Genomic DNA, 27,717 nt, shown 5'->3' with positions numbered 1-27,717 from the left:
GGAAGGTGAAAAACATATTTACGAAAACATAGTAACATAATATGGCTGTCGCTACAATAATTATATTTCAATTTTATCTTTTTATACCTAGTAGAACTGGCCGACGAATAAAAAAAATCGTATTAGAATAAATACAATAAATTACGGAACAAAAAAAGGATTGTAACTGAATTAGGTATGTTTGTTTCTGGGCGCACCGTTTTCGACGACGCGACGCGCGACGTAAGCGTATAGGTATAGGTACCTACTTTGCTAAAACAAACTAATAAAATTGTGTGTCTGTCTGAAAATTCGGAAAAGCATATTTTGCAAGTTTGTAATTACTTTGATAGTTTACCGATTTATAATAATTGTAATTGTAATTGTATAATATATAATTTGCAATGTGGTGAAATTTCATAAAAATCACGGGCCAATTTTTTGTTTTGAATCCCACCGAAAATATAATTGCGTTATTAGAATAATTAATTACTATACCTACCCACGATCAATTATTACAATATAGTCTCAAATGCATACTAGAGAAATATTGCAATTTGATTCAATTAAAATGCATAGCATACAAAAATAAATTCACAACACAAGAAATTCCGCGCGCAAATCATAGCGCGTGTCAATGAAATCAAGAATGTTTTATATCAAGCCGACGCGGACGACGACGCGACGCCGAACAAAAGTACCTACGACGGACGACCACGCTTCGAGTTGCCAAACAACATGAGTAATAAATTGTTTACAAAAAAAACAAGTTTTCCATTTTTCTGTATGAGTAGACAGAACTTCAAAACGCCACCTGCTACGGTTTATATTATGAACGATTGTTATAAAAATAAAAGTTATATTTGTTGGTGTAAACTATTTTATTGATCAATAATTTTGGAATTTAAAATTGTCAACATTGATTACAATAAAACGCAGTTTTATTTTATTACACTATTGTTTTTTTTATCAAAACATGTATTTGAAGTACCATATAATATTATGCTGATCCAAGCATTTTCACTCAAAACTTATATCACTAATGATTTGTAAAAGTAAATTATTTCAATATACATTTCATAACCAACATGTAAGAATAATTATTATTATTCCTACCTACAACAACAAACCTAAAACACTATTTACTATGGGAAAATAACCAGGAAGGTGAAAAACATATTATTATTTACGATTTCGACGCACTCGACTTTTAGTAAAATATAGTAGGGAATCATAATATTATGGTTTTGATTTTTGCTACTAGTATAAGAAAACTGCGTGTTCAAACTACTTGTTTGTCTGTCTGAAAATTCGGAAGTACTTTGGTAGTTTACCGATTTATAATAATATTGTATATATCGTTGTTTAAAAAATATTCAAACACAATAAAATATGATATATGTACTGATTTATCACTGGTTTCAGTGATGAACTGATGAGTCAATTATAGCCACTATACTTTCGTCATACGTGTGTATGATTGATGTGATTTGCAACGTGGTGATATTTCAGAAAAATCACGGGTCAAATTGTCCCACCGAAAATATAACTGCGTTATAAGAATAACTATACCTACGATAAATTATACATAATACAATATAGTCTCAAATGCATACTAGTGAAATATTTTATTTGAATCAATAAAATAAAAAAATAAATAAAAAATAATAATAATACAAAAATAAATTCACAACACAAGAAAATCCGCGCGCAAATCATAGCGCGTGACAATGAAATCAAGAACTTTCGAGCCGACGCGGACGACGAAGGAGCCTAACAAAAGTACCTACAATCATAGGCGGCTCGTGACAAAATTGTATGGCCGTGTTCACTTGAAATAAAACAACGAAAATAGGTACCTACAATAGCGTTAGCAGTACAAAAAAAATGAGCACCACATTATAAATGTCTATTTATACACTAAAAATTATAGAGTATTTCAAAACGAATTCAATTATTATTTAGCAATAATTAGAAAATCCCCGAATTTGCATTCGTGATCGTATTCATAGTGTTTGTCTACACTAATATTATAAAGAGGAAAACTTTGTTTGTTTGTTTGATTGTAATGAATAGGCTCATAAACTACTGGACATTTTACCAATGTTTGCAAGTTTGTGATTACTTTGATAGTTTACCGATTTATAATAATTGTATACTTATATCATTGTTTAAAAATATTCAAACACAATATGATATAGGTACTGATTTATCACTGGTTTCAGTGATGAACTGATGAGTCAATGTTAGCCACAATACTAATCACTTTCGTCATACATGTGTATGAACTATGATTGATGTGATTTGCAATGTGGTGAAATTTCATAAAAATCACGGGCCAATTTTTTGTTTTGAATCCCACCGAAAATACATATATTACTCATTGCGTTATTAGAATAATTAATTACTATACCCACGATCAATTATTACAATTTACAATATAGTCTCAAATGCATACTAGAGAAACATTGCAATTTGAATCAATTAAAATGCATAGCATACAAAAATAAATTCACAACACAAGAAATTCCGCGCGCAAATCATAGCGCGTGTCAATGAAATCAAGAATGTAATTTTATATCAAGCCGACGAGCGACGACGCCGAACTAAAGTACCTACAGTACCATTTACCTTCAGTGTACAATACAGTTTACAGACCTACGACGGACGAACAATAATGAGTAATAAATTAAAAAAAACATAGTTTCTAAGGTCATTAGTTTTATTTTATTTTATTGTTATTTTCTTTGAACGATTGGAAATGAAATTACTCAATTTTTACACAGAACTTTGATTTATTAGAATTATGCTCATTATGCATAAGATAACGAACGCGAATGCACGACATCTAGCGCGTCAATGTCTAAACATCGCCTTTCGTTTAGACATTGACGCGCTAGATCTGTAATAAGTATATAGTCTATGCGCTAGATGTCGTGCTTTATGTCGTGTTTCGCTTGGCAAAAGTCACGCACACTACTGTAGAAGTGTCAAATTTTTCCGGTATTTTACTGTTGTTTTTCTAAGTAAATATTGTAAATTATTGATTAAAAAGGTCGAACGCGCACACATTTCATTATAGAGAAGTGGTAAAATGATTAGTTTTAAAGAAATAGTGTCTGTGTTAAGTGTTTAGAGGTAATCAAAAATGTATGGAGGGACGGTCGGAACATCAACCTTAATATGAAATAGATTTTTTGTCATAAATCGATAATATACGCTAGATGTGTTACAACACTACGGTGGTAAACAAAATGCCAAACTTGATAATATTGTGACATTTTTTAAAAATTATTTAATTCTTTTGTATTCCACAACCCCATAAAGTGGGTAAATGTTACAGTTACAACATAAACTTATAAAAAAGCGCTTGATATAACCTTCAAATAGGGTTAGAACATAAATATTTATCAATTTGCTGAAAATCACTTACCGATGGAAAGATATTTTTTCATTGTTTTCATCCAAAACTCCCATTCGACTAGTAATAGCCGGTAGCTAAACATACAATAGTCATTTTAGCACACTGACAAATAAAAAGAAACACTATACACTTTATATTTTCTAAATATTTCGTTAAAAACACTTGACGCACTGAGCCCACCAGCTGGTTGGAAAACAAACTGACTGCCGGCGCACTACGTTTGAAGACAGTGCAGATACTCTATCGCTATCTCAATCTGACTTATGCTGTTATTGACTAAGAGTAAGTAGATTAGAAAATATGTATTTTGTTCTGTCTCAATATAAGAACTCTATAGGTTTATTCCTCTGAGTATCCAAGTTTTTCGCCTTGCTATTCGCGCGATTGTGCTAATGTACCTTTAAAATATATTCTGTGGTTGAAGCGTAGACAGAGACATAAGACAAAGTGATAGCTTCCACCGCATTCACACGAGAAAGAAAACGACTTATGCCCACGTCATGATAAGAATCGAGACAACACGATTCGATGTTTTGTTTTGCGTTGCGTCATGCGTACCCGGTTTTCCAATGCCAGCAATTATTAGCAAAGTGCAAACCAGTTTGCTAAACAAATTTGAAGAAATTTGACAGGTATCCGTTGCTCTTTTGTTTTTCAAAATTAAATTCAAATTTTATGAGTAGTGATTGAGGTTAAGGCGCTATAACCTTCAGAGTAAGCTTCAGGCATTGTAGAAGACTTTCTTCAAAGTGTTTACCCGGAATAATGGTTCGTTGTAGCGTATTGGGGTGCAAAAGTGACAGTGGAATGAAGCTTCCCAATTTGTCTTTCCACTCGTAAGTACGGTTCATTTGATAAAGCTGTTCAGCTTTATAGTTACGTTAATTATTAATATACGTAATAAAATGGAGACCTTAACTTTGCGCCTCAAATACCTAAGCCTAAAAAGTCGATTGTTTACCTTGATATAACCTAAAAATAATTAGCTTTAGTGTTGCCATCTTCTGGTACTAAATTTCCCCAAAACTCCCAAGTAATTTTTTGAAATAATTAAATGCAGTTCTTACAGTTAAATTTATTTGTTTTAGTTTTCCTATAAACGATGATTTACGAATGCGTTGGATTGAGGCTACGGAGCGACCAAATTTTACACCAAATAAGTTTTCTAAACTTTGTAGCAAACATTTTGCGGCAAACGACATTTTTAAAAAGAGGAAATTGACTGTTCTACATCCTAATGCCGTTCCGATGCTGGTAATTATTATATATATAATATTGGTTTATTTATTTTTATTTAACCTTGTAAAATCACACAAAAGGATTTATGTACTCACCTATTAAACTAATTGTTGTAATTATTAATACATGTTTAAACTAAAGAAACGAAAGGAGTAGTTTTAAAATCCCTTTTAAATTACTACTACCGGTACTACTAATTCGTCAATTTTGCTTTTCAGAAATCAGAAATACTTATTCCTATTCCTTCTACAAGTTCTCTAGTTGAAGAACCTGTGAAAATTAAGAAGGAAGAAGAAGAAGAAGACAGTAATTTAATACAATCTAGATCAGATGCCGATTTTGTAAGCATACTTGTAATTCTCTTTATAAAATACTATTTGCTGTATCTTTTATTCGTTAATATTTATTATTAAATCAATTATCAGTATACTAAAGCACACGAGCAAAGTGACTTCCTCCCTCCTATCAGACACTAAGCAAGTGACAATGGACATTCTCCTAAATAGAAATAGTTAATTAGAAATTTAGGTTAACATAAAATTATTTATTAGTCTTGTAGGCTAGATTGTAATTTCTATAAGGTTCTATTTTAAATATCACCTTATAGATCACCTTTTCAAAAGAAAAAAAAATATCTTCTGCCGTTACCATAATGTTGTTTTTTTATTTAGATCAATGGACCAGATTCCCCAATAACTACAGATGTAGATAAATCAATGCCTGGAACTAGTTTCAATGTTGGTGAATCTACAACAGTAAGTTCAGATTTAACTCTGAGATCACTATTTCTATTATATATAATACTAGCGGTCCGCCCCGGCTTCGCCCGTGGTACATATGAAAAATAGATGTTGGCCGATTCTCAGACTTACCCGATATGCATAGAAAATTTCATGAGAATCGGTCCACCCGTTTCGGAGGAGTATGCAGACTAACATTGTGACACGAGAATTTTATATATAAGAAGAAAGATATAAACATAAACTATATATACATTATTCTTTTCGAAGGGTGGCAATTTTGTTTGAGTACAATCACAGAGTACAATGTACATTGTCTATAGTATTCTCTGTCTATGCTCGGATCATATATGTCAATGTCAATACATTCTTGTTCTACTTCTGAGATGTCAAAAAAAAACATTAAATATTGTGCCACTTCGTATTCGTAAAAACATCCGTAAAAATGGTAGGTATAACAAATTTGTTTATAAATAATTATTTCACTGTAGATTTATGCTCAAAATGAGATTATTCGGATTATACGTCATTTAAAATGCAAGTGCATAAAAATTTGTCAAACGGCGTTGTGTAAAAGATAAACAAGAAAACAAAAGCAATCTTAAAAGTCCAGATATTTTAAAGGAACCTTGTCCAAAAAGACGCGAAACATTATGGTCGGTATTAATTGTATTCTTTTTTGCTATATAATAAGTCGGGTTTTCCTTCCTGACGCTATAACTACAGAAAGCACGAACCGATTTCCACGGTTTTGCATTCGTCGGAAAGGTCTCGGGCTCCGTGAGGTTTATAGCAAAGAAAAGGTGTTTTTATTATAACATAGATAAATAAATAAACAATGGAGAGGAGGCCAGTCTCTCTCTGTACTTAGGACAAAACATGCCTTTACATTTTAGTTGTTATCACACTTTCAGCTGTGCTCCGCGGTTTCACCCGCGTGGCTCCGCTCCTGTTGGTCTTAGCATGATGATATAATATGGCTTCCCTCGACAAATGGACTATCTAACACCGAAAGAATTTTTCGAAACAGACCAGTAGTTCCTGAGAGTGGCGCGTACAAACAAACAAACTCTTCAGCATTTTAATATTAGAATTTTTATTTTACAGAATGTATCTAAGGAAGCAGATGAAATTAATATTGTGAATGTGTATAAACATTTCATGAAAACATTGCCACTAAATGACAAGAAGCATAGACGAATATGTGAAAAAACCGCATCAATCCTCAATACAAGTCTAACTAAGGTGTGGCGTGTTTTGAAGAAGAATGGTATCGATTATACCGACGATTTCCGGAGACCTAACACTCCGATAGTGTTAGATGAAGACGAGGTATCTTTTTAACACGCTTATATTATTTTTTGGGGTAAAACATGTTAAAAAAAAGACGTGTGGCCCTCGGGGACTGCCGCAGTAAAGCTATTGCATGCTATGCCTTCAAGCCACACCTCCGTGCCCGTTGGAGTGGGGAGCGTGAGGTTTTTCGTTACGGAATTTCTAGATTCCGTCCGTGTGATCAAGGCCCGCGATAGAAGCTATGCAATAGCTTAATAATATACATATATATTAGCTTCACTTGTATGCTTGTATGTAACCGTACTAATTTAGTGTAATTTTTTGTCTCCTTATTTTTTATTATTATTTTTTTTTCCTCTTTTCTAAGTTGTAGTTAAATTGTAATGTATGTTTGCTTTTTATGTTTTAAGTTTTTTGCTGTTGTTTTTTATGTGAATGTTTTTATTTTTAATGTCCTTGAAATAAATGTTTTTTCTTTCTTTCTTTCTTTCTTTCTTTCTAACTGATTCAGATATACTCGATTTTGAATAAGTGGACAGTTTAAATACAAAAACACTTATCAAATTTAAAAATGATTGTGCAGTTGGCTTGGTTGGTAGTGACTCTGCCTTCCTAGTCACTGATCGAGGGTTCGATTCCCACCCGAGGCAAATATTTGTGTGATGAATATAGATGTTTGTTCTGTGTCTGGGTGTTAATTATCTATCTAAGTATTTATTTAAAATTATATATGTATGTTTATCAGCCATCTGGTTTCCATAACACAAGCGAAAGCTTAGCATGGGATCAGATCGTGCCGTGTGTGAAAATTGTCGGCAAATATTTATTTATTATTATTTATTGGTGCCAATATTAAATATCATGAGTTTTATATTTTAATTGTTTATTAAATAAGATAATCGCCCGCATATTCAAAGGAAAACCCGCATAATTCTCATTCCTGTTGGATTTCTAGGATAAAACATGGACTATGTCCTATTTTGGGCCTTCATCTACATACGAATTTTCATTGTAATTTGTTCAGTAGTTTTTATGTGCAAGAATAACAAACATACATCTATTGCCACTAACTTTCGCATTTATAATATTAGTAGAATAAGTTACCCCATACAGATTATAATATACTTCACTATATATTCATCACATAAATATAAAATAAAAACTAGCTTCCGCCCACGACTTTGTACGTGCATCCCCGTTTTTCCCCGTTCCCGCAAGAATTTCGGGAAATCCTTTCTTAGCGGATGCCTACGTCCTAACATCTACCTGCATGCCAAATTTCAGCCCGATACGTCCAGTGGTTTGGGCTGTGCGTTGATAGTCACTGTATCAGTCACCTTTGAGTTTTATATATAGATTAACAATATCTTTCCAGATCGAAACCATTACTATAAGTGATATAAAACAAGAACAAGCAGAAAGTAACCAAGAAGGAACCATGAAAGAGCAGGACTCGCATACAATCAGATCTATATGTCCAAACATAGCTGTCAGGACGAATTTGTTGAACGGACAAATAGTTCACAATGATTTTTTAACGAAGAACAACCCGCCAGAAGATTTAACTGCCAATGTAACGAGAAAAGTAGAATTGTTCGAGTATTACGAATGTCCTATGTGTAATATATTGTACCCTAAACATATAAATGTGGTTGAGCATCTGCAATTTTACCACAGTGTAGGTGGAATGTAAGTATCTAAAGTGAAATACATACATTTATTTACTAGGGGTCCGCCCCGGCTTCGCCCGTGGTACCTACATGTTTAAACTAGGAATGAATCTCTCAAGTTGGATCGAACTGCACATGGTTTGCGAATTTTATTATAATCGGTTAAGTGGTTTAGGAGTCCATTGAGGACAAACATTGTGACACGAGATTTATATACTATACTAGCTTTCCGCCCGCGGCTTCGCCCGAGTTTTCAGAGAAAACCCCGCATAGTTCCCTTTCCCGTGGGATTTCCGGGATAAAACCTATCCTACCTCTCAAGTTGGATCGAACTGCACATGGTGTGCGAATTTTATTATAATCGGTTAAGTGGTTTAGGAGTCCATTGAGGACAAACATTGTGTCACGAGATTTATATACTATATTAAAGACTAGCTTCCGCCCGCGGCTTCGCCCGCGTGGTGTTTTGATATAAGGTAGCCTATGTTCTTTCTCAGTGTCTTAAGATTGTCTGTGCCAAAATTTCATCAAAATCGGTTGAAGCGGGAAAGCGTAACAAACAGACAGACAAATAGAGTTACTTTCGCATTTATAATATTAGTAGGGATTTAAATGCTATATAACTAAATTGACGACGACGCAGTTGCCCGGTCAGGGCAAATATTTGTGTGATGAATTATTTGTGTTCTTGGGTGTGGGTGTTATCTATATATGTATTTATTAAATATTATATTTATCGTCGCCTAGTACCCACAACACAAGCCTTAATTGAGCTTACTGTGGGACTAGGTCGATTTGTGTAATAATGTCCTACAATATTTATTTATTTATTTATTTAAATATCAAACTAGTGACATGCATATTGTTTTTTATGCGTTTTATATTACAGAAATCCAGAAAGCATCGAGAAAGTCATTGTACAACAGTGCGTTATTTGCAATAAAACCGTGAAATCGTTATTATTCCACCAATGCATTCAGGGGAACTTAGTTTGTGACGCGAGCACTTATCATTGTGCAATATGCAAAAAGTTTTTTACAACTATGGAGATTGAAAATCATATGCAAGTACACGGACAGGCGAAGGAAACAATGTATTTTCCCAGCTATAGAGGTGAGTTTGTGAGCAATAGCTAGTGGTATGCCCCGGCTTCGCTCGTGGTACATGTTTACGTTTTCTCTCCATAAGAACCATGCTCGTACTTCAAGGAATATAATAAATAAATGCTTCAAGGAATGTTATAAAAAATATATATATCTATCTCGTTCCTACAAAATTTTACTTCTTTATAACACTAGCGGTCCGCCCCGGCTTCGCCCGTGGTACATATTTACGTTTTCTCTACATAAGAACAATCCTCGTACTTCAAGGAATGTTATAAAAAATTATCGAAATCGGTCCACCTGTTCACGGGTGATGCCGGGACCAAGGAAAACGGGTTTCATTTTTATTCGTTGACAGTAAAATTTCAAGTTCGCGTCACGGCAATACCGTGATTTTGGTATCTTTGAAACTGCCAAAGAAGTTTCACTTCTGACATGTGTTCTCGGCACACACGCGTTTTTTTTTAAATTTTCTCAAAAATCGATTACTTATATGAGAATCAAGATTTTTTTCTCTAATCACTTAAGTTTAGTATAACAAACTGCCAAAAAATAACTTTAAAATTTGTTCTATTCGCAGATTTTCGATCATGGAAAGAATACATAGAGGCACAAACGTTGGTGCAATATACGAAAGCGGAGGAACACGACAATAAACAATATTACCGCTGCGTATCTGTGAACGGGAGTAGGGCGCAAATATGTCCCGGTTTAATGATCGCCCAAGAGTATGGGAACGGCATACACGTTGATCTCTTCGAAACACACGAGCTTATGAAGAAGAAACACACATTGCCAGCGAAATTCAAGAAATATTATATATCGAAACTGCTCAACCCAGTCGAAGGATACAATGCTACAAAAGTAATAATGGACGGCAACGACCAGTACTTGAAATTCAAAATATTGCTAGAGAACATTGTGGTTGACGCGGCGAAGATTGACGTGAACAGATTGAAGGTTCTAATGAGCAAGGCGCTAGAAATGGCGTCTATATTGACGAGCTATGATGAAGAAATAGCAAATACAGAACAGGACAATTTTGCGCAAATACCAAATACGTTGCCTGATAGTGATGCGAGTGCAGTGAAAAGACCCAAATTTGATACAACCCCGAAAATAGTGAATACGTTCTCGTTAGCGAGTGTTGAAATCGATAGTGATAGTGATAATAACAGTGATAGTGGTACTAGGTCAGTCGAACTTGAAGATGTTGAATTGGAGTTATTTAAAACTAGCACGCAGTTTAAAAATGCCGAACAAGACAAGTGTAACAAAAACGTTCAAACAGATACCTCGAACAGTGAAAATCAAACGGACACAACTAAAGTGACGTTCAATGATACGTATAGAGATTTTGTCACGAAACATTTTGATCGCGACGCACCGTTACCACAACACCTGATACGTGGGAAAAATTCGCCTGCAACAACTAAGTTAGAATATATACGACATGGTAAAATATCTGAGAACACGAATCGTGAAAGAGATAATGAAGTCGCGATTGGAAAATCCTCTGTGGGCACAGTGTATAGAGTATTCAGTAGTACAATTTCGTAATAAACGCTGAAAACACCTTTTTTGGCGTGCATTTAAATTGTTAATATTGAGCAATAATCAGAATAGTGAGTGAGTTTTCGAACTATATTACAAGTCGAACAAATCCATATATTCAAAATTAATTGCTTGTATTGATAAACTATCGAGAACGGCTCGACAAGTTTGGCAATTTTTTAACGTTTTTTGTTAAGACAAAGATGATTCTTTTGGAGGGTAAACACGAAAAAGGGGCAATAGGGCAGAACTGCTGGGGCAGCTAGAGGGATCTAATATTTTATCCCGAATAACGTATCTTTTTCTATCTTTAGCAAGATACATATTCCAAACATAGGCTGGGATGCATCATGTTACTTTAGCAATAACAAACACGATAAAGTAACGGTTAGGGAAAATATGAATTGCACCATTTGATAATTTTATAGAAGACGTCAGAATTTTAACACTAAGGGCGGCCGTACACCGTACACGGACTGCTCGAGCCGTCAACGACCGATTGCTCGAGAAGTCCGTGTACGGCTGCCATAACTATAACCGCTCTTTTTTCACCGGTTAAAGCTAGTTAACGTTAAATAAATGTCAGAGGTGTCAAATTCAAAATGAGATGACATTTAATTTGGGACTTTGATAATTTTAGCTAAAAAAATACGCTGGTGTAACCCATTTCGCTGGCACTGTAAAAGTTACCGTTAATGTTATTGTTAAATTTGACATTAACCTTAACTATAAGCACACCCCGGACACTCCATACAAAATGATCGTTTTGACAGTCACACTGTAGAGACTGCAAATGTGTGTGTTAACGCTTTATGGTTGGCACATTTGTGACTAGCGTAAAAAAAATTCGCGTTTTTCTGATGAAATACATCCGTAAACAGCACAATATCTAACCATTTTCTACGAAAACGATAATCACAAATCCAAAATAATAAAATTACTTTAAGTCAATTTGATTAATGTTGTCAATCTTCGTTGCGTATCGTCCTTGTAGAAAAATATGGCCCATTTTATGTCTGATCGCGCGGGGGTGAGGTAAGTTTAATTTTGGCGGGAGGCGGAGAGTGTCCGTTCTGTAGCGTTTAGCTACTATTATGTATTCTGTGCTATAAGTAAAATGTCTTGCTACAAAGTCTTAAGCGCGTCACACACGGTGAAGGTACTATAATATTTTATCTTAAGATACAGTAATATTTTATATTACAGTATCTTAAGGTATCCGGTATCAGCGTTCTGACCATCATTTTTCTTTTTGTCATTGCGTCCTAGACCACTGTAGAACCGCCATCCTGTTACAAGTGACCCACAAAATTCCGGGTTATTATAGTAACTTCACCGTGTGTGGCGCACTTTAGGCCGCGTTGCCATCTGCAAGAAAAGTCCGACAGTCTGTTGGACATTTCGGCAGATGGAAACGCGGCCTTAGTATATGTATTTTAGTTATTGTAATTAATATAATGCTTTTGTCATATAAAAGTTATTTAGTTTATGTTTGTATAAAGACATATGAAATGTTGTTTTACTTTGTAAATAATTTATTTACTTTTTTTGCTTCAATATACATAAATATTTTAAGTTCTGTATAAATTCTTTTTACATGATAGAGCGTTTCACGCATTTACCATGTTCTTGATAATTTTGTTAAATTTTAGTAATAAGTAAGTAGATGGTATTAAAGAATTTTTATATACATTATAGTTTTATTTACCTTTACCTTACCTAACAGAAAATACCATAGGTTCACTCTCACAAAAAACAGACATTTTTCATTTTGACATCTCACAAAAAACTTTGGGGTTAAAAACGCGTGTTTACAATACAATACTACAATAATTAATAATATATATTATAACTAGTAGACTTAGCTGAGCCGCTTGGTTTAAAGTCGTGGGCAAAAGCTAGTTTGTGTAATTCAGTATTCTGGTGTAACATTACTGCCAAGTAACATCAGTGGTTTTCCGAGAATAAGTATTTACGTCGCCTCTTTAAAAATACTAGACAAATCTACACTTAATATCTATACTTAATATTATAAAGCTGAAGAGTTTGTTTGTTTGAACGCGCTAATCTCAGGAACAACTGGTCCGATTTGGAAAATCATAGTGGAAAATTCTTTCAGTGTTGGATAGCCCATTTATCGAGGAAGGCCATCATCACGCTAAGACAAATGTAATGCGGGTAAAACCGCATGGCACAGCTAGTAAAAAATAATAGTCGAATGGTGTTCGAGTTCAAATCCAAAAATACTCGAAATGAAAAGTTTTGCTCGATATTGATAACGGGCTACGGCATCTAATTATTAAAATAAAAATAGGGACAGATTATTACAGTGAAAATAAAAAAAATATTCAAAATTCATCTTGTTTTACATGTTCTGTGTAGTGTTGTTTTATTGTTGCTGCTGCCCTCTGCTGTTTAAAAATTGGAAATAAGCTTATCTTATTATATAAATTGAAAAAAGATGTCGCTATTATAAAAAACGAGTAAAATCAACTTGAACATGCTAGAACCTTTAAAAAGTGCTCAAAATTGCTTGTGAAATCCGCTATCGACAGAATTCGACAACTAGATAAACAGAACCACAATATATAATATATTAATCCCCGTATAAAATATATATTAATATGGTCAAAAAGTCTAAGCAAAAAGTGGAGGAAGTAACAGGCAAGAGTTAAACCTCAAAATAAAAAAATGATGTACAATCTTAAATGGTGCGTTTAGACCAAACGAATAAAGAGCCAAAGTAAAAGCATTCTTTCGTGATCTTTTAGTGTAAACGAAAACTCTTAGGCCATGCGCAGACGACAGACTATCCGTGACGCACTTTTTAGTCTGTGAAAATAGAACCTATGAAATTATATGCAGTAACGCACACGACGCGCAAAAAGTCCGGCGCACAAAAAATCCGTGTAATTCGGGCAGACCGCACCGCGCCGCTCCGCACAAAAGTGTGTGAAAAGAATTGAACGTTTGCTTCAACGCGCGCTAACGCAGACGGCGCACACTTTACACGATTTCCATAGCGTCTACGTCCCTACAGCTCTGCCGACAAAATGATCGAAGATGTGCGTCGTGTGCGTTGAGTCTGTGAAAAATCCGCGACCGACTTTTTGCGCGCCATGCAGACTTTTTGTGCGCCGCAGACTCGATCGCACAAAAAGTGTGCCGTCTGCGCAGGGCCTAAAACAGATATTCAGTGTAGTTCAGTCTGTTCAGTATTAAAACATTGCATAGAATCTTTTTGAACGCACTAAAGAACAACGAAAGAATGCTCCATGCCCCTTTACACCTTAGGTTTACATCCATACTATATCCATACTAATATTATACATGCGAAAGTAACTCTGTCTGTCTGTCTGTTACTCAATCACGCCTAAACTACTGAACCAATTTGCATGAAATTTGGTATGGAGATATTCTGATACCCGAGAAAGGACATAGGCTACCTTTTATTGCGAAATATGTACGACGGGCGAAGCCGGGGCGGACCTCTAGTTATAAAAATAATTTGATATAGTGGGCTTAGAATGAGCATTTGCTCGTTTGCATTGATCTAAATGCACCGAAAGAGGCCGCTCACCAGCGCCACACGCATTCACGCGAGAAATTGTTGGTATGGATGGATGTTTTTTTATTGTTTCAGATATAATCTACTGGACGGATTTTGATAAAACTTTACAAGAATATAGTTTATACATCAGAATAAGATATGAGCTATGGGAATACTTGATTTTGCACGCGGGTTTGTCTACAGGTGATACCGGCACAGCTAGGAAGTAATAAAACAACATATATTCTTAAACTGGTCTTTTATTTCTTATACACATCAAATAATTACAACATTCATCACTACATAGTATAAAACAAAGTCGCTTTCTCTGTCCTTATGTCCCTATGTATGCTTACATCTTTAAAACTACGCAACGGATATTGATGCGGTTTTTTTTTATTTATTTTTCATCCTTTTTTTGTGAATTTTCCATACTTTTTTTCTTCTACGTAAAACTTTGTCCTTGAAATAAATCTTTCTTCTTTCTTTCTACAATACATTTTTCTCTAATATCTTTCTAGTTCCTCCTACATCCGATTCCACATCAATAGATCTCATAGATCCTAGATCTTGATCACTGGTAGATCATTCTTCGTTAAAAGTGATTTTATTCGATTTAATCTTATGGAATATATGAAATAATTCTGAAGTAGGCGCTATTGCCCCTTTTAGCGCCCAACTATACAACGATTTGGCCACGTCTTCGCTCTTCAAGTTTAGCGTCAATTTCATGTTCTTGTTCAACCTGTAAATAAAAAAAATGATATGTAAATTTAAGTAAAAATAAAATTCGATAAGCGACTGATTGGTTGGCCCTGCCTTCCAAGCCAGAGGTCGCGGGTTCGATTCCCACCCGGGGCAAATATTTGTGTGATGAACATAGATGTTTGTGTTAATTATCTATATAAGTATTTATTTAAAATTATATATGTATGTTTATCAGCCATCTGGTTTCCATAACACAAGCGAAAGCTTAGTATGGGATCAGATCGTGCCGTGTGTAAAATTTGCCCTGAAATTTATATTATATTATTATTATTTATTTAATAAGCACATGAAAGAAAGTGAAAGTTTTTTTTAAATAAGTTTTTTAATTGAATTTATATTTTTGGTTTTATGGCATTCAAATGCTTTATAAATATAAATTTATAAAGAATAGAAAAAATTCGATCACGAGGCGGGACTCGAACCCGCATCCTTCGCGCCATTCCGGGGCGGATGCCTCACCAACTCAGCCACTCGTGACCCGCCCGAGTGATCGAATTTATTCTATTCTTTGAGTTTTATGTGTCCGGAATGGCGCGAAGGATGCGGGTTCGAGTCCCGCCTCGTGATCGAATTTTTTCTATTCTTTATAAATTTATATAAGTTTTTTAAGTTTATCAGAAACCACTGAACAGATTTTGATGATACTTGGCACTGGCAATATTCGCTTAAGATAGCTTGAAACAACAGCACAGCTTATACATCTTATTAACACATGTTTTTAAGTTGTTAAAGCTTAAATCATATATATATATATATATATATATATGATTTATATATATATAATATATATATATATATAATATAATATATTTATATATATATATATATATATATATATATATATAAATCATATATATATATATATATATATATATGATTTATATATATATATATATATATATATATATAAATGAAACCCGTTTTCCTTGGACAAGGCATCACGCGTGTACGGGTGGACCGATTTCGATAATTATTTTTTTATTATATTCCTTGAAGTACGAGGATGGTCCTTATGTAGAGAAAACGTACCACGGGCGAAGCCTGGGCGGACCGCTTGTATTATAATAAAATCGTGGGAAAGTCAAAACTGTAAATTGAATATTTTTTTTAAATAATACTTTCCTACGATATATTATATGTATACAGGGTGTCCCACTATTGGTATACTAAGCGCGAAGGGACTTGTAGACTTGCATACACTTATCACGTAAAAAATACTTAAACAGCAAAATTACGCCAAAATTTTGAAAATTTTTCTTCGCGCAGCCGACATAACGCTTTGCTAATGTGAGCATTTTGTCTATGAAAACATAATCTTAAACGATAGCTCATGTGCTGGTGGCAAAGTAGAGCGGGTTGCTTGTTATGGGTGTACACATATAGTTTTAAGAATTCATCTATTTGAAAAAAAAATTGGTTGTCTGTAAAGTCGGTTTACTGACGATAGTTGAACGTGACAACGTCCGATTGTGCTTCTTTGTCGCTCGTTCCGCGCTCTCGCTCGCACTTCAAGCCTTACATGGAACGCCTCAGAGCGAGGTAACGCCGCATGAGTCATGTTTTTTCGTGCGTGCAGCCGGCTCTATCGAATTATAAGACGTTGTCATGTCAAAATGCGTCTGGAATTTTTCAAGTATTTTTACGTAATCAGCGTATGCAAAACTATAACCTCCTTTGAGCTTAGTATACCAAAAGTGGGACAGCCTGTATATAAAAAAATCTCACCTTTCCGGATCAAAAAAGTCTTTTTCCGACGTCAAAGTCAATTTAGACAAATGGGGCGGATCGGGCCCAATCACTTTCTGAACATATTCCTCGTCATACTTCCTTCCCGTATAATCTATACCAGATTTGGTCACAACAGGCAACACTCGATACTCTGGCAACCCAGCCAAATGGTCCGCGAGGTCAGTGTTGCCAGTGTTATATATGCGTAGTAGAGAATGTATGTCGGGTCCGTTTAGATGAGCGTCTTCGTATTTCTCGTAGCCGAGTGCTGAAAGCAAATAAACTTGATGTAATACTTATTTAAAAAAAAAACAATTCAAACTTATAATTTACTAGCTGTTCCCCGCGGTTTCACCCGCATTGCTCCGCTCCTGTCGGTCTTAGCGTGATCATATATAGCCTATAGCCTTCCTAATATACTAAAACCTTCCTCGTGAATCGCTCTATCTATTAATATAACCCCATCAAATTCCGTTGCGCAGTTTTAAAGATATACACACATATTATGGACATAGGGACAGAGAAAGCGACTTTGTTTTATACTATGTAGTGATAAATTGATTAGACCTACCTTTAACACAAGTCTTCACTAAACCGCTATGCAAAGAACTAACAACCGCTACAGGCTGGCCCGGCGGAGTCGCTATATACAAAATGGCTCCTTCCTTAGTATCGGACAGCATTTGAACACTTATGTATACTAGATCGCCGAGTTTATCGATTTGTACCTGGAAAAAATAAAAAATCTTATGAACTAGCTCTGCTGTACGGTTTTACCCGCATGCGATCCTGTTGGTCTTAGCGTGATGATATATTATAACCTATAGCCTTCCTCGATAAATGGGCTATCTAACACTGAAAGAATTTTTTATTTTATTTATTTATTTATTTATTAAGTATACTGTATAACTGTGTGTCTGTACACCATTTAATACTATGTAGTGATGTTAAAAATTATATTTATAATGTTAAATGAAATAAATAATTTAAATTTAAACATCAAAATTCTGTGTTTTGTGATTATTTTTTGTAAGTTGTTGTGTGTGTTATTGTTTGTGAATAAATGTCTATGTCAAATCGACTTCGGCCTAGTGGCTAGTTATTCAATTGAATGTCGTCATTCAATGAACGCGCTAGTCATTCAGGCAAATAGCAGATTTAACCAGATGACGGCCACATAGCCATTTCTTCCCTAAACAACCAGACGTACGCAGTAAAATTAAATCAAAGGATAGACGTCTAGAAAAAATTCACATATTATAGTTTGGAAAATAAAAAATCTAAAAATTAAACAATGTTAAAAATATTTGAATGAATGAATGAATGAAAAATGAATGAATGAATGAATGATATTTTATTTATTTGTAATTTACAATTTACAAATAAAAAAATATTTCAAACTTATTTACCTGCGGCCGCATATTCCTATGTCCCTTAGCTGCCCGTATCGCTTGTACTACACGGGAGGGCAAAGCCCTAGACATCACATTGATCGGTTGATCCGTGTGGGGCTCCAATAGTGTTATAACATGCCAAGTGCGTGTCTGTGTTGCTATCACTGTAAGAAAATTGTTTTTTTTTTTCAGGACAATTTTCACACACGGCACGATCTGATCCCATACTAAGCTTTAGCGTTATGGAAACCAGATGGCTGATAAACATACATATATAATTTTAAATTACTAAGCTTTAGGGTGCACTCACACACATCAGTCACCGTCAAGTCACCGATGACTGATCGGTGACGGTTTGTGTACGTATCCACAAACACCAGTCACCGTCATGTTGTCCGTCAGTCACGTCGCCGGTTTGACTGAATCATTGAACACATACATCAGGTTAGTCAGTGATTAGACGTGTGTCACGCTAGAGAACATGTAGCAATTGACGGTAGCACGACGCTGACTGAACTGAGACGTGACGGCACCGGGTGAGTGGGGATAAAAGTATGGTACATGTATGGAAAGATTATTTGACGTGCCTGACCGGGGACGTCACTCATAGATTTCGTGCCGGCGACTGTCGTGTGGGAACAGAGTCATACTAGAACTATTGATACATATTTTTTTTTAATCCTGTCCGGTGACGTGCCGTGACGGTGACTGATGTGTGTGAGTGCACCCTTAGCGTTATGGAAACCAGATGGCTGATAAACATACATATATTATAATTTTAAATAGTTATATAGATAATTGTTATTGTTTCACTGCAAAGCGTTTGTATATCAAAGAAAAAATACGCGACTCTGATAATAAAGTTAAAACAGTTTGGTCAATTATTAATGGTGAAATGGGTAAAAGCAAATCAAGTAATACCATAAAACTTGTAAATAATGACAGGGTTATTGACAAAAGTGCTGATGTTGCGCTTGCTTTTGAAGAATTCTTCAGTAGTGTCCCTGCTACTATTACTAATAGTTTAAATTCGTCTTCAGCACTTGCAGAGACCTTTTTGAGGGACCATGTTGCGGGGTGTAGTACATTATTTGAATTACGACACGTAACTGCTAATGATATTGTTACTGCCTTTAAGACGCTTAATCTTAAAAATACTTGTGATCTTTGGGGAATGTCCGTAAATTTAGTTAATAATATAATAGAAAATATTGCGAAAAATTTAGCTTCCATATTTAATAAGTGTTGTGACTATGGTACATTTCCTAATTTACTAAAGCTTAGTAAAGTTATACCTTTATTTAAGAAGGGCGATCAAGAAGACTGTAACAATTATAGACCTATCTCTATTTTACCAACATTAAGTAAGGTATTCGAGAAGTTAATATTAAACCAATTGAGTAGTCATTTTGCAAATAATAATTTACTGCACACCAAACAGTTTGGTTTCACAAAGGGGCGCTCAACCACAGATGCTGGAGTTGCACTTCTAACACATATATATAAGGCATGGGAAAACTCAAAAAATGCTCTAGGGATATTTTGTGACCTCTCCAAGGCATTTGACTGCGTTGAACATTGTACTTTGTTACGTAAACTTAATCACTATGGAATTAAAGGAAAAGCCCAGAACCTCATAGCGTCATACCTGCATGATAGGATACAGACTGTAGTTGTTAATGGAGAACGTTCTAGCGGTGCGTCAATTAACATTGGTGTTCCACAGGGGTCAATTTTAGGTCCCTTCTTGTTCTTGGTATATATCAATGATCTTCCCTATTATTTGCAGGATAGGTGTGAAATAGTTCTGTTTGCAGATGATACCTCATTAATTTTTAATGTGGATAGGCATGACCCAAATGTTGACGAAGTGAACAGTGCTCTTTTACACATATCTGAATGGTTTACTGCCAATAATTTATTATTAAATGCCAAAAAAACCACTTGTGTTGAATTTTTACTTCCTAATGTAAAAAAGTTGAACAGAGATATTACCTTGAACGGGGAGGTATTGCATCCTACTGAGTCTACTGTATTTCTAGGGTTAACATTGGACGAGAAACTACAGTGGGGAGCCCATGTCAACACCGCTGCAGGTAAGCTCAGTTCTGCTGCATATGCAGTCCGAAAAATAAGGCATCTCACCGATGAAGATACGGCCAGATTGGTTTATTTCAGCTACTTTCATAGCATTATGTCCTATGGAATTCTACTGTGGGGCAGGGCTGCAGATATAGAAACTATATTTATCTTACAGAAAAGAGCCATTCGCTCTATATATAATTTACGTGCTCGGGACTCACTAAGAGATCATTTTAAGAATACTGGTATCCTTACTGTACCATCACAGTATATATTTAATAATATTTTGCATGTACACAAAAGCTCTGACTTACACACAAGAGTAGGAGATAGACACGATTATGGCACAAGGAACAAGAATAGAATTGAAATGCCATTTTTCCGATTAGCTAAAGTTAAAAATTCATTTATGGGTCAAGGTATACGCTTATACAATAGAATTCCTCATAATATTAAAGAGTTTAGTAGTACTAAATTTAAACTTACATAAAAAATGTACTAGTTCAGAGAGCGTACTACAGTATTCAGGAATATATGGACGATAAAGACCCATGGAGGGTTGTCGCGTAAAAACCACAGGACAGTTCTTTGGCATATTATGTAGTTAGGTAGATATAAGTTACATATTATGTAAATTTATTGACATTATTTAAAAGAGCAACTATGGAGTTTCTTGCCGATTCTTCTCCATAGATACTGCTTTCCGAATCGGTGGTAAATGTTAAAATACTATGTAATGACGATTCGAAAGTGCTACTAAATAGTAGTCTAATTGAATAAATGAATGTTTGAGTTTGAGTTTGAGTTTGAGTTATTCATAAGAAGAAGAAATAAAGAAAAAAAAGTGAAATTAATTGTGAAATTTCGGGGGAAATTGATATGTTTTTAAAAAAGAGCGTGTGTGCCGAGTACACGTGTCAGAAGTGAAACTTCATTGGCAAGATTCACAGATACCAAACTCAACGCCGTACTCCTTGACGCGACCTTGAAATTTTACTCTCAATGCAAATAAAGAAGTTTCACTTCAATAATTTTGGCAAACAAGATAATTATTATCAATAAATCCAGTTTAAATTTTGAATCAAAGAAAGAACATTTAATAGCAAAAATGTTTAAGTATTTTTGACTCTAGCATCATACACACATACTCTTTCACTATTAGAAAAGAATATTTCATTTAAAAATTGCATCAAACACTTTCCATGAAATTTTCGATCAAACAATTCCTGTATAAAAGTGAAGTCCCATGTCCCCAAGTGGGGTAAGGGGCAGATGCATTATCCATACATCTGTTTCACTGATCAATTTTCTTTAGGGACAAGTAGGTGATCAGCCTTCTGTGTCCTACCAGACCAAGACATTTTTTTTTTCGTGTCCACCGGGAATCGAACCCAGGACCCCTCGGAGGCGGAATTCCTGTATAAAAACTATATAAATAACATAACACTTACACTTAAGCCGCAGCCTCGCTACCAAATCCGCTAGCTCCTCTGTATCCATATTTTTACTTGCAAACCTGCAGAGCAAAAATTTAATTTTAAACTTTATTTTGCTCAGTATTTTTATTGGACTACATTTTTTACATGTATTTTAATTATTATTGCTTATGTATACCAATACTAATTACTAATAATATTATAAAGCTGAAGAGTTTGTTTGTTTGAACGCGCTAATCTCCGGAATTATTGGTACAATTTGAAAAATTCTTTCGGTGTTAGATAGCCCATTTATCGAGGAATGCTATACCTAGGCTATATGTCATCAAGCTAAGACCAACAGGAGCAGAGCAATGCGGGTATAACCAAGGAGCACAGCTAGTTAAACTATAAATTGACTCTATCGATTCGCCCGCTTTGCCTAAACCCAATAAATGATACACCTTCCTTGAGAATCACTCTCTATTCAATAAAAAATCGCAAAAAGCATAAAATCCGTTGCATACTTTTAAACATACAAAGGGATATAGGGACAAAGAAAGCGACTTTGTTTTATACAATGTAGTGATTTTATTGTATACCTACTTAATGTGAATCCATACTAAAATATTATAAATGCGAAAGTAACTCTGTCTGTCTGTCTGTTACTCAATCACGCCTAAACTACTGAACCAATTTTCATGAAATTTGGTATGTTGATACCCGAGAAAGGACATAGGCTACTTTTTAACCCGGGAAAATGACGCAATCCCGGAAATCCCACGGGAACGGGAACTATGCGGGTTTTTCTTTGAATGCGCGGGCGAAGCCGCGGGTGGAAACCTAATTTATTATAATAATATATTGTGACTGATTATCTTGCACTAACAAAAAAAGCAAACAAAGTATCTGGACGACATTCCAGAGGAGGCTAAAGGACAACACATAAGACGGAGTGTGTCTTTAAAAAAAGAAAAAGAAATCTATATATCTTCTTATCTTTCTTATATATAAAAATGAATCGCAAAATGTGTTGGTAAGCGCATAACTCGAGAACGGGTGGACCGATTTCGATAATTCTTTTTTTATTATATTCCTTGAAGTACGAGGATGGTTCTTATGTAGAGAAAACGTAAATATGTACCACGGGCGAAGCCGGGGCGGACCGCTAGTGAATATATAAAAATTAATCGCAAAATGTGTTGGTAAGCGCATAACTCGAGAACGGCTGAACCGATTTCTATAATTCTTTTTTTATTATATTCCTTGAAGTACGAGGATGGTTCTTATGTAGAGAAAACGTAAACATGTACCACGGGCGAAGCCGGGGCGAACCGCTAGTATGAATATAAAAATGAAACCCGTTTCGCATTGTCACGGCATCACGTGTGAACGGGTGGACCGATTTCGATAATTCTTTTTTTTATTATACTCCTTGAAGTACGAGGATGGTTCTTATGTAGAGAAAACGTAAATATGTACCACGGGCGAAGCCGGGGCGGACCACTCGTAATTAATATATTTCTAAAAATGCTTAAACTCATGAAATTTTATTGTCACCAATCCTTGATAAGCAATTTTGAATTATATACCGTTTACATTTAAAATCGATTCTAAAGGAGTCGGTTGCATACAAACATACAGGTGAAGCTAATGCGTGTAAACAGGGGCGCCGGGTTTTTAAAATTCTCGTGGAAATGACATAGCTACTAATAATTTTTTTATATATCTAGGTGTCGCCATTTTGTATTTTATTTATTTATTTATTTATTTCACCTTACCACCACCAATATAATATTACAATGTAACAATTTTAGTCTTTGAAATCATCAACATAGATTCGTAGGTATAAAAGGCACGAGATAGAATATAAATAGAGTATAAATACTGAAATTACATACAAAAAAATTTTGTATGGCGATCTATCCATCGAGATTCGAGAAGTCAGAAGTACTTACAACGGAAGACTAAATCTATGAAAGCGAAACTGCGTACGGAAGTCTAGCTAGTAAATTAGTAATTACTAAATGGACACAAGAAAATACAAGATTGTTTCTAGGCGCGCGTATTACGTTTAATAATTATGTTTATTACATACTAGCTTTCCGCCCGCGGCTTCGCCCGGGTTTTCAAAGAAAAACCTGTTCCCGTAGGATTTCCGGGATAAAACCTATTCTATGTCCTTTCTCGGGTATCAAAATATCTCTATACCAAATTTCATGCAAATTGGTTTAGTAGTTAAGGAGTGATTGAGTAACAGACAGACAGACAGAGTTACTTTCGCATTTATAATATTAGTATGGATTTAGATCGTGCGGATTAGTTAAAAGATGAGAATTATTATTTTAAATATTCATAGTCGTGGACCTCGTGGGTGCTTGGCACCCACTATTTACCTCTCTCCTCTCTTTATAGTTTGAACGAAATCTGGCCGTTTAAAGTGGGTCAAAATCGCGCCCAAAGAAGTCGGTTACAAACATACAGGTGAAGCTAATATAAAGCGTGTAAAAAAGTAATACCTGCACAGCACCCTCGCAAAGCTTGCCGGCACCATTGGCAGGCGCGAGTTGCGCACCGCTTTCGATACATCTTTCCATGACAATCCAAACTCTGGTAGCGCAAGACTACAGCACACTTCAATTGGCATCTTTGTCAGGATGATTTGAAGGTTGAGTAACTCTGAAAATGATGATTTGAAACTTTTGTAGTTGGTGGTAACTTGTTTCACTAACATGTTTATATTTATATAAATAATATAAATAAATATTTTCACACGGCATGATCTCCCTCTCCTATACTAAGCTTTTCGCTTGTGTTGTGGAAACCAGATGGACGATAAACATACAGATATAATTTTTAAATACATACTTATATAAATAATTAACACGCAGACACAAGAGCATACATTGATGTTCATCACACAAATATTTGGGTGGGAATCGAACCATGGCTATGGCAACCCGACCTATGGCTTGGAAGGCAGGTTCACTATCAACGAGTCAGTTGAAATTTATGTTATGACATTTCAAATTTTAATAATAAAATTATATTGTATTTTTTTCGTTTATCTAAGCAGATGCCTATGTCCTAAAATCTACCTACATGCCAAATTTCAGCTCGATCCGCCCAGTGGTTTTGAGCTGGGCGTCGATAGTAGGGCGTGGAAAGTATCATAATTGTGTTCGTAAGTATAAAGTATAAAATACGTCATTGAACAAAAAAAAAACATTCTCACTACATTAATATTATTGGGCTTATTTATTTATTTATGGAACACACAACAATAAATACACATTACATTATACATATATAGGATGACATTATCTAATTAGTTGTATCTTATGTATTTATCAATTATAGGTGTACACAACATTCACATTAATAACACTTATACAATTAAACATAATAGGGCTTCTTGCATTTAAGTCATGATATTACTGGAAAGCTAAGAAATACTTGATTCACAATGAAATTCCGTTTCCCTCAACAACGTTGTACTTAGAAAAGTAGAACAAACAAAATAAAGGAACGATTGTAAAAGTTTAACAAAATTTGTACTTACTGTTCTTTGATACTTGCTGCATTTTGGAATAGTCCTGTGTCACACACTGATTATATTAACAATTTTAAATTAGTTATCGTCACAAAATTATAATTAAATCTAAAATACAACAAATAAAATATAGCACATCGCAATTCGCTCAGGCATGTCCGTTAAGTTTTGAAATTGAAATTTCAAATTCGTATTTTTGACATTAGTTGACATTTAGGTCTATTATCTATGACTATACATTGATCGGGCGTTAATTCATTTGTAAATATTTGTTTTACTTTAAAAAATAATATAACATAATTTACCACGATAAAATAACTAAAATCATGTAAAGGTAAAAAATATTTTAAATTTGATACATTCAATTAAAGCACAAACTCGAAGCATGAAACCAACTGAGGCACGAGCATGAAAATCGTATCGTCATCGAACTTAGATCATTAAGTAATGGATAACACTCGCAGGCGTTTCCCCTTTTGCTGAGGTATAAGATTATTCGAATCGAAAAATCTTATGCTTTCATAAAAGCTACTTGCGTAATCGATTACAAACACTCTGCGTATTCGTAAAACATCGAAAGGACGTCTGCGAGTGCTCCGCTAAAAATGCCGTTTTGCACTGTCAAGTCTTGCTGAAGCAATTCAAACATGTCGAATATATAAGATGGAATAACCTTTAATTTGTGTATATTTTTTTTATTTTTTAACGTACATTTCTAATTAAATGCAATTTCTAATAATCGTCGATGTATCGTTTAGTGATATGATCAAGACAAATAATCGAGTCATGTTTCGAGAGAGAAAGAGACGAGACTATCATGGATGAAAATATACAAATTTAATCTTTATCTACTAAGAGAGAAAGTTGAATTTAAAACGCGATAATGAACCGCATTCCTTACGAGACAACTTGGAATGAAATACAAATTTAATCTTTATGAACTTAGGGATAGAGTTGAATTTAAAAACTCGTCGCTTAAAAGGTCGTAAATTTTTACGACTTTCGTGACACAAATTATTTTTGTGAATGTGTGATTGTGTTTCAATAGTGTGAGTTGCCCTCCCCGCACCAAAATCAGCAGAAAGTTTAGTTAGAACATTTGCCAGCGTACTCCATCCATTACTTAATGATCTAAGTCATCGAAGGAACATTTGAATGGGAATTTTAAAAACGCCTTTGCCATATTGTGTCAAACTAACAATTTTTTGTTATCTATATTTACTTAACTACTTCCGCCCACGGCTTCGCCCGCGTTTTAAATACCGTTTCTGTGGGATTTCCAGAATAAAAATATGTGTTGTAAATTTGCAAGAAATTTTATGTTTTTAATTTTAAATCATTCCCCAAAGCGTTGAATTCGAATACTAGTTTTTGATTGTTCTAGGCAACGGTAAACAAGATTATAAGGTAAATAAAACTATGTTATATTATGAGTATAAAATTTTTAATACTACCTACTTATTATCTAACCTAACCAATAAAGAACACGATTACGCGGGCAATGCAACATTCTACCCCGTAATAAAAAATTCTACTTTAAATATTTTGATAGTAGCAAATAAATTGGCGCCAAAATTTTGTGGTACTTTTTCAATACCTACCTATTGATGGTTTGTATAAATTTAAATTATTCATATCATTAAAAAAACTACATTTACAACATTTTTATTAAAATTAAATACAATGATATATTTTATAAATAAAAGGTGTAGATATGTTAGAAACACAACATTCGATTTCAAAGCGGCACACTAACGTCAACGACTAACGTACCCCGAGTAAACGTAAGATTTACTGGCAATTTCTGGCCAATTAGCCACATTTCGACGTGCCACTTTAATAACCTTCCTACCTTTTTACATAATATTATAATATTTATGAGTTAGATGCACATTCATCTCTGCTAAATAACATTAAAACGAAATCATTACCTATTTCGTACAAGTTGCAAACGCAAAAAAAAGGAAACGTGATACACAATATTTTGTGATTTTCTTTACTTATTTACAAATTTACATGTACTTAAAAAACTATCATAATTTTATATTTACAATAAAAAAATACCTGAAGGTAAAAAAGTAAATTACATAATACGCGCCCAAAGTCCAAACTGACCTCTTTGACATTAACCAATCAAAATATGTATAATTAAAATTAAAAAAAATGTATAGTCCGTGGATTCTATGGCAAAAATATTGTGAATAGTTTTGCCTCTTTGCAGT

The 27,717-nt window shown here is 34.5% G+C and overlaps 2 protein-coding genes across 2 annotated transcripts; one reads left to right on the top strand and one right to left on the bottom strand.

Annotated features, from left to right (window-relative positions):
* Positions 1 to 4,010: 4,010 nt before the first annotated feature.
* On the top strand, positions 4,011 to 12,684 carry LOC149475235 (uncharacterized). The gene is made up of 8 exons (XM_089713581.1): positions 4,011 to 4,239; positions 4,492 to 4,657; positions 4,861 to 4,983; positions 5,314 to 5,397; positions 6,490 to 6,714; positions 8,054 to 8,367; positions 9,238 to 9,461; positions 10,032 to 12,684. Exons 1-8 carry the CDS (start codon positions 4,169 to 4,171, stop codon positions 11,009 to 11,011), a joined length of 2,187 nt encoding a protein of 728 aa, XP_089569707.1. The 5' UTR covers positions 4,011 to 4,168; the 3' UTR covers positions 11,012 to 12,684.
* Positions 12,685 to 14,799: 2,115 nt separating this feature from the next.
* On the bottom strand, positions 14,800 to 25,683 carry LOC149475234 (uncharacterized). The gene is made up of 7 exons (XM_089713665.1): positions 25,505 to 25,683; positions 24,462 to 24,621; positions 21,979 to 22,043; positions 18,461 to 18,609; positions 17,623 to 17,779; positions 17,049 to 17,319; positions 14,800 to 15,300 (listed from the first exon to the last, which is right to left on the bottom strand). The coding sequence occupies exons 1-7, from the start codon at positions 25,524 to 25,526 to the stop codon at positions 15,141 to 15,143; spliced, it is 984 nt and encodes a 327-aa protein (XP_089569791.1). The 5' UTR covers positions 25,527 to 25,683; the 3' UTR covers positions 14,800 to 15,140.
* Between the last annotated feature and the right edge of the window lie 2,034 nt (positions 25,684 to 27,717).

Source organism: Colias philodice, chromosome 31 (genome assembly GCF_061535455.1).
Source record: "Colias philodice isolate Cphi_HAF_F1 chromosome 31, ilColPhil1 Martin Lab GWU primary, whole genome shotgun sequence".
Taxonomy (NCBI): domain Eukaryota; kingdom Metazoa; phylum Arthropoda; class Insecta; order Lepidoptera; family Pieridae; genus Colias; species Colias philodice.
Note: the sequence above shows the minus strand (reverse complement) of the source record. Positions and strands in the feature narration are given on the sequence as shown.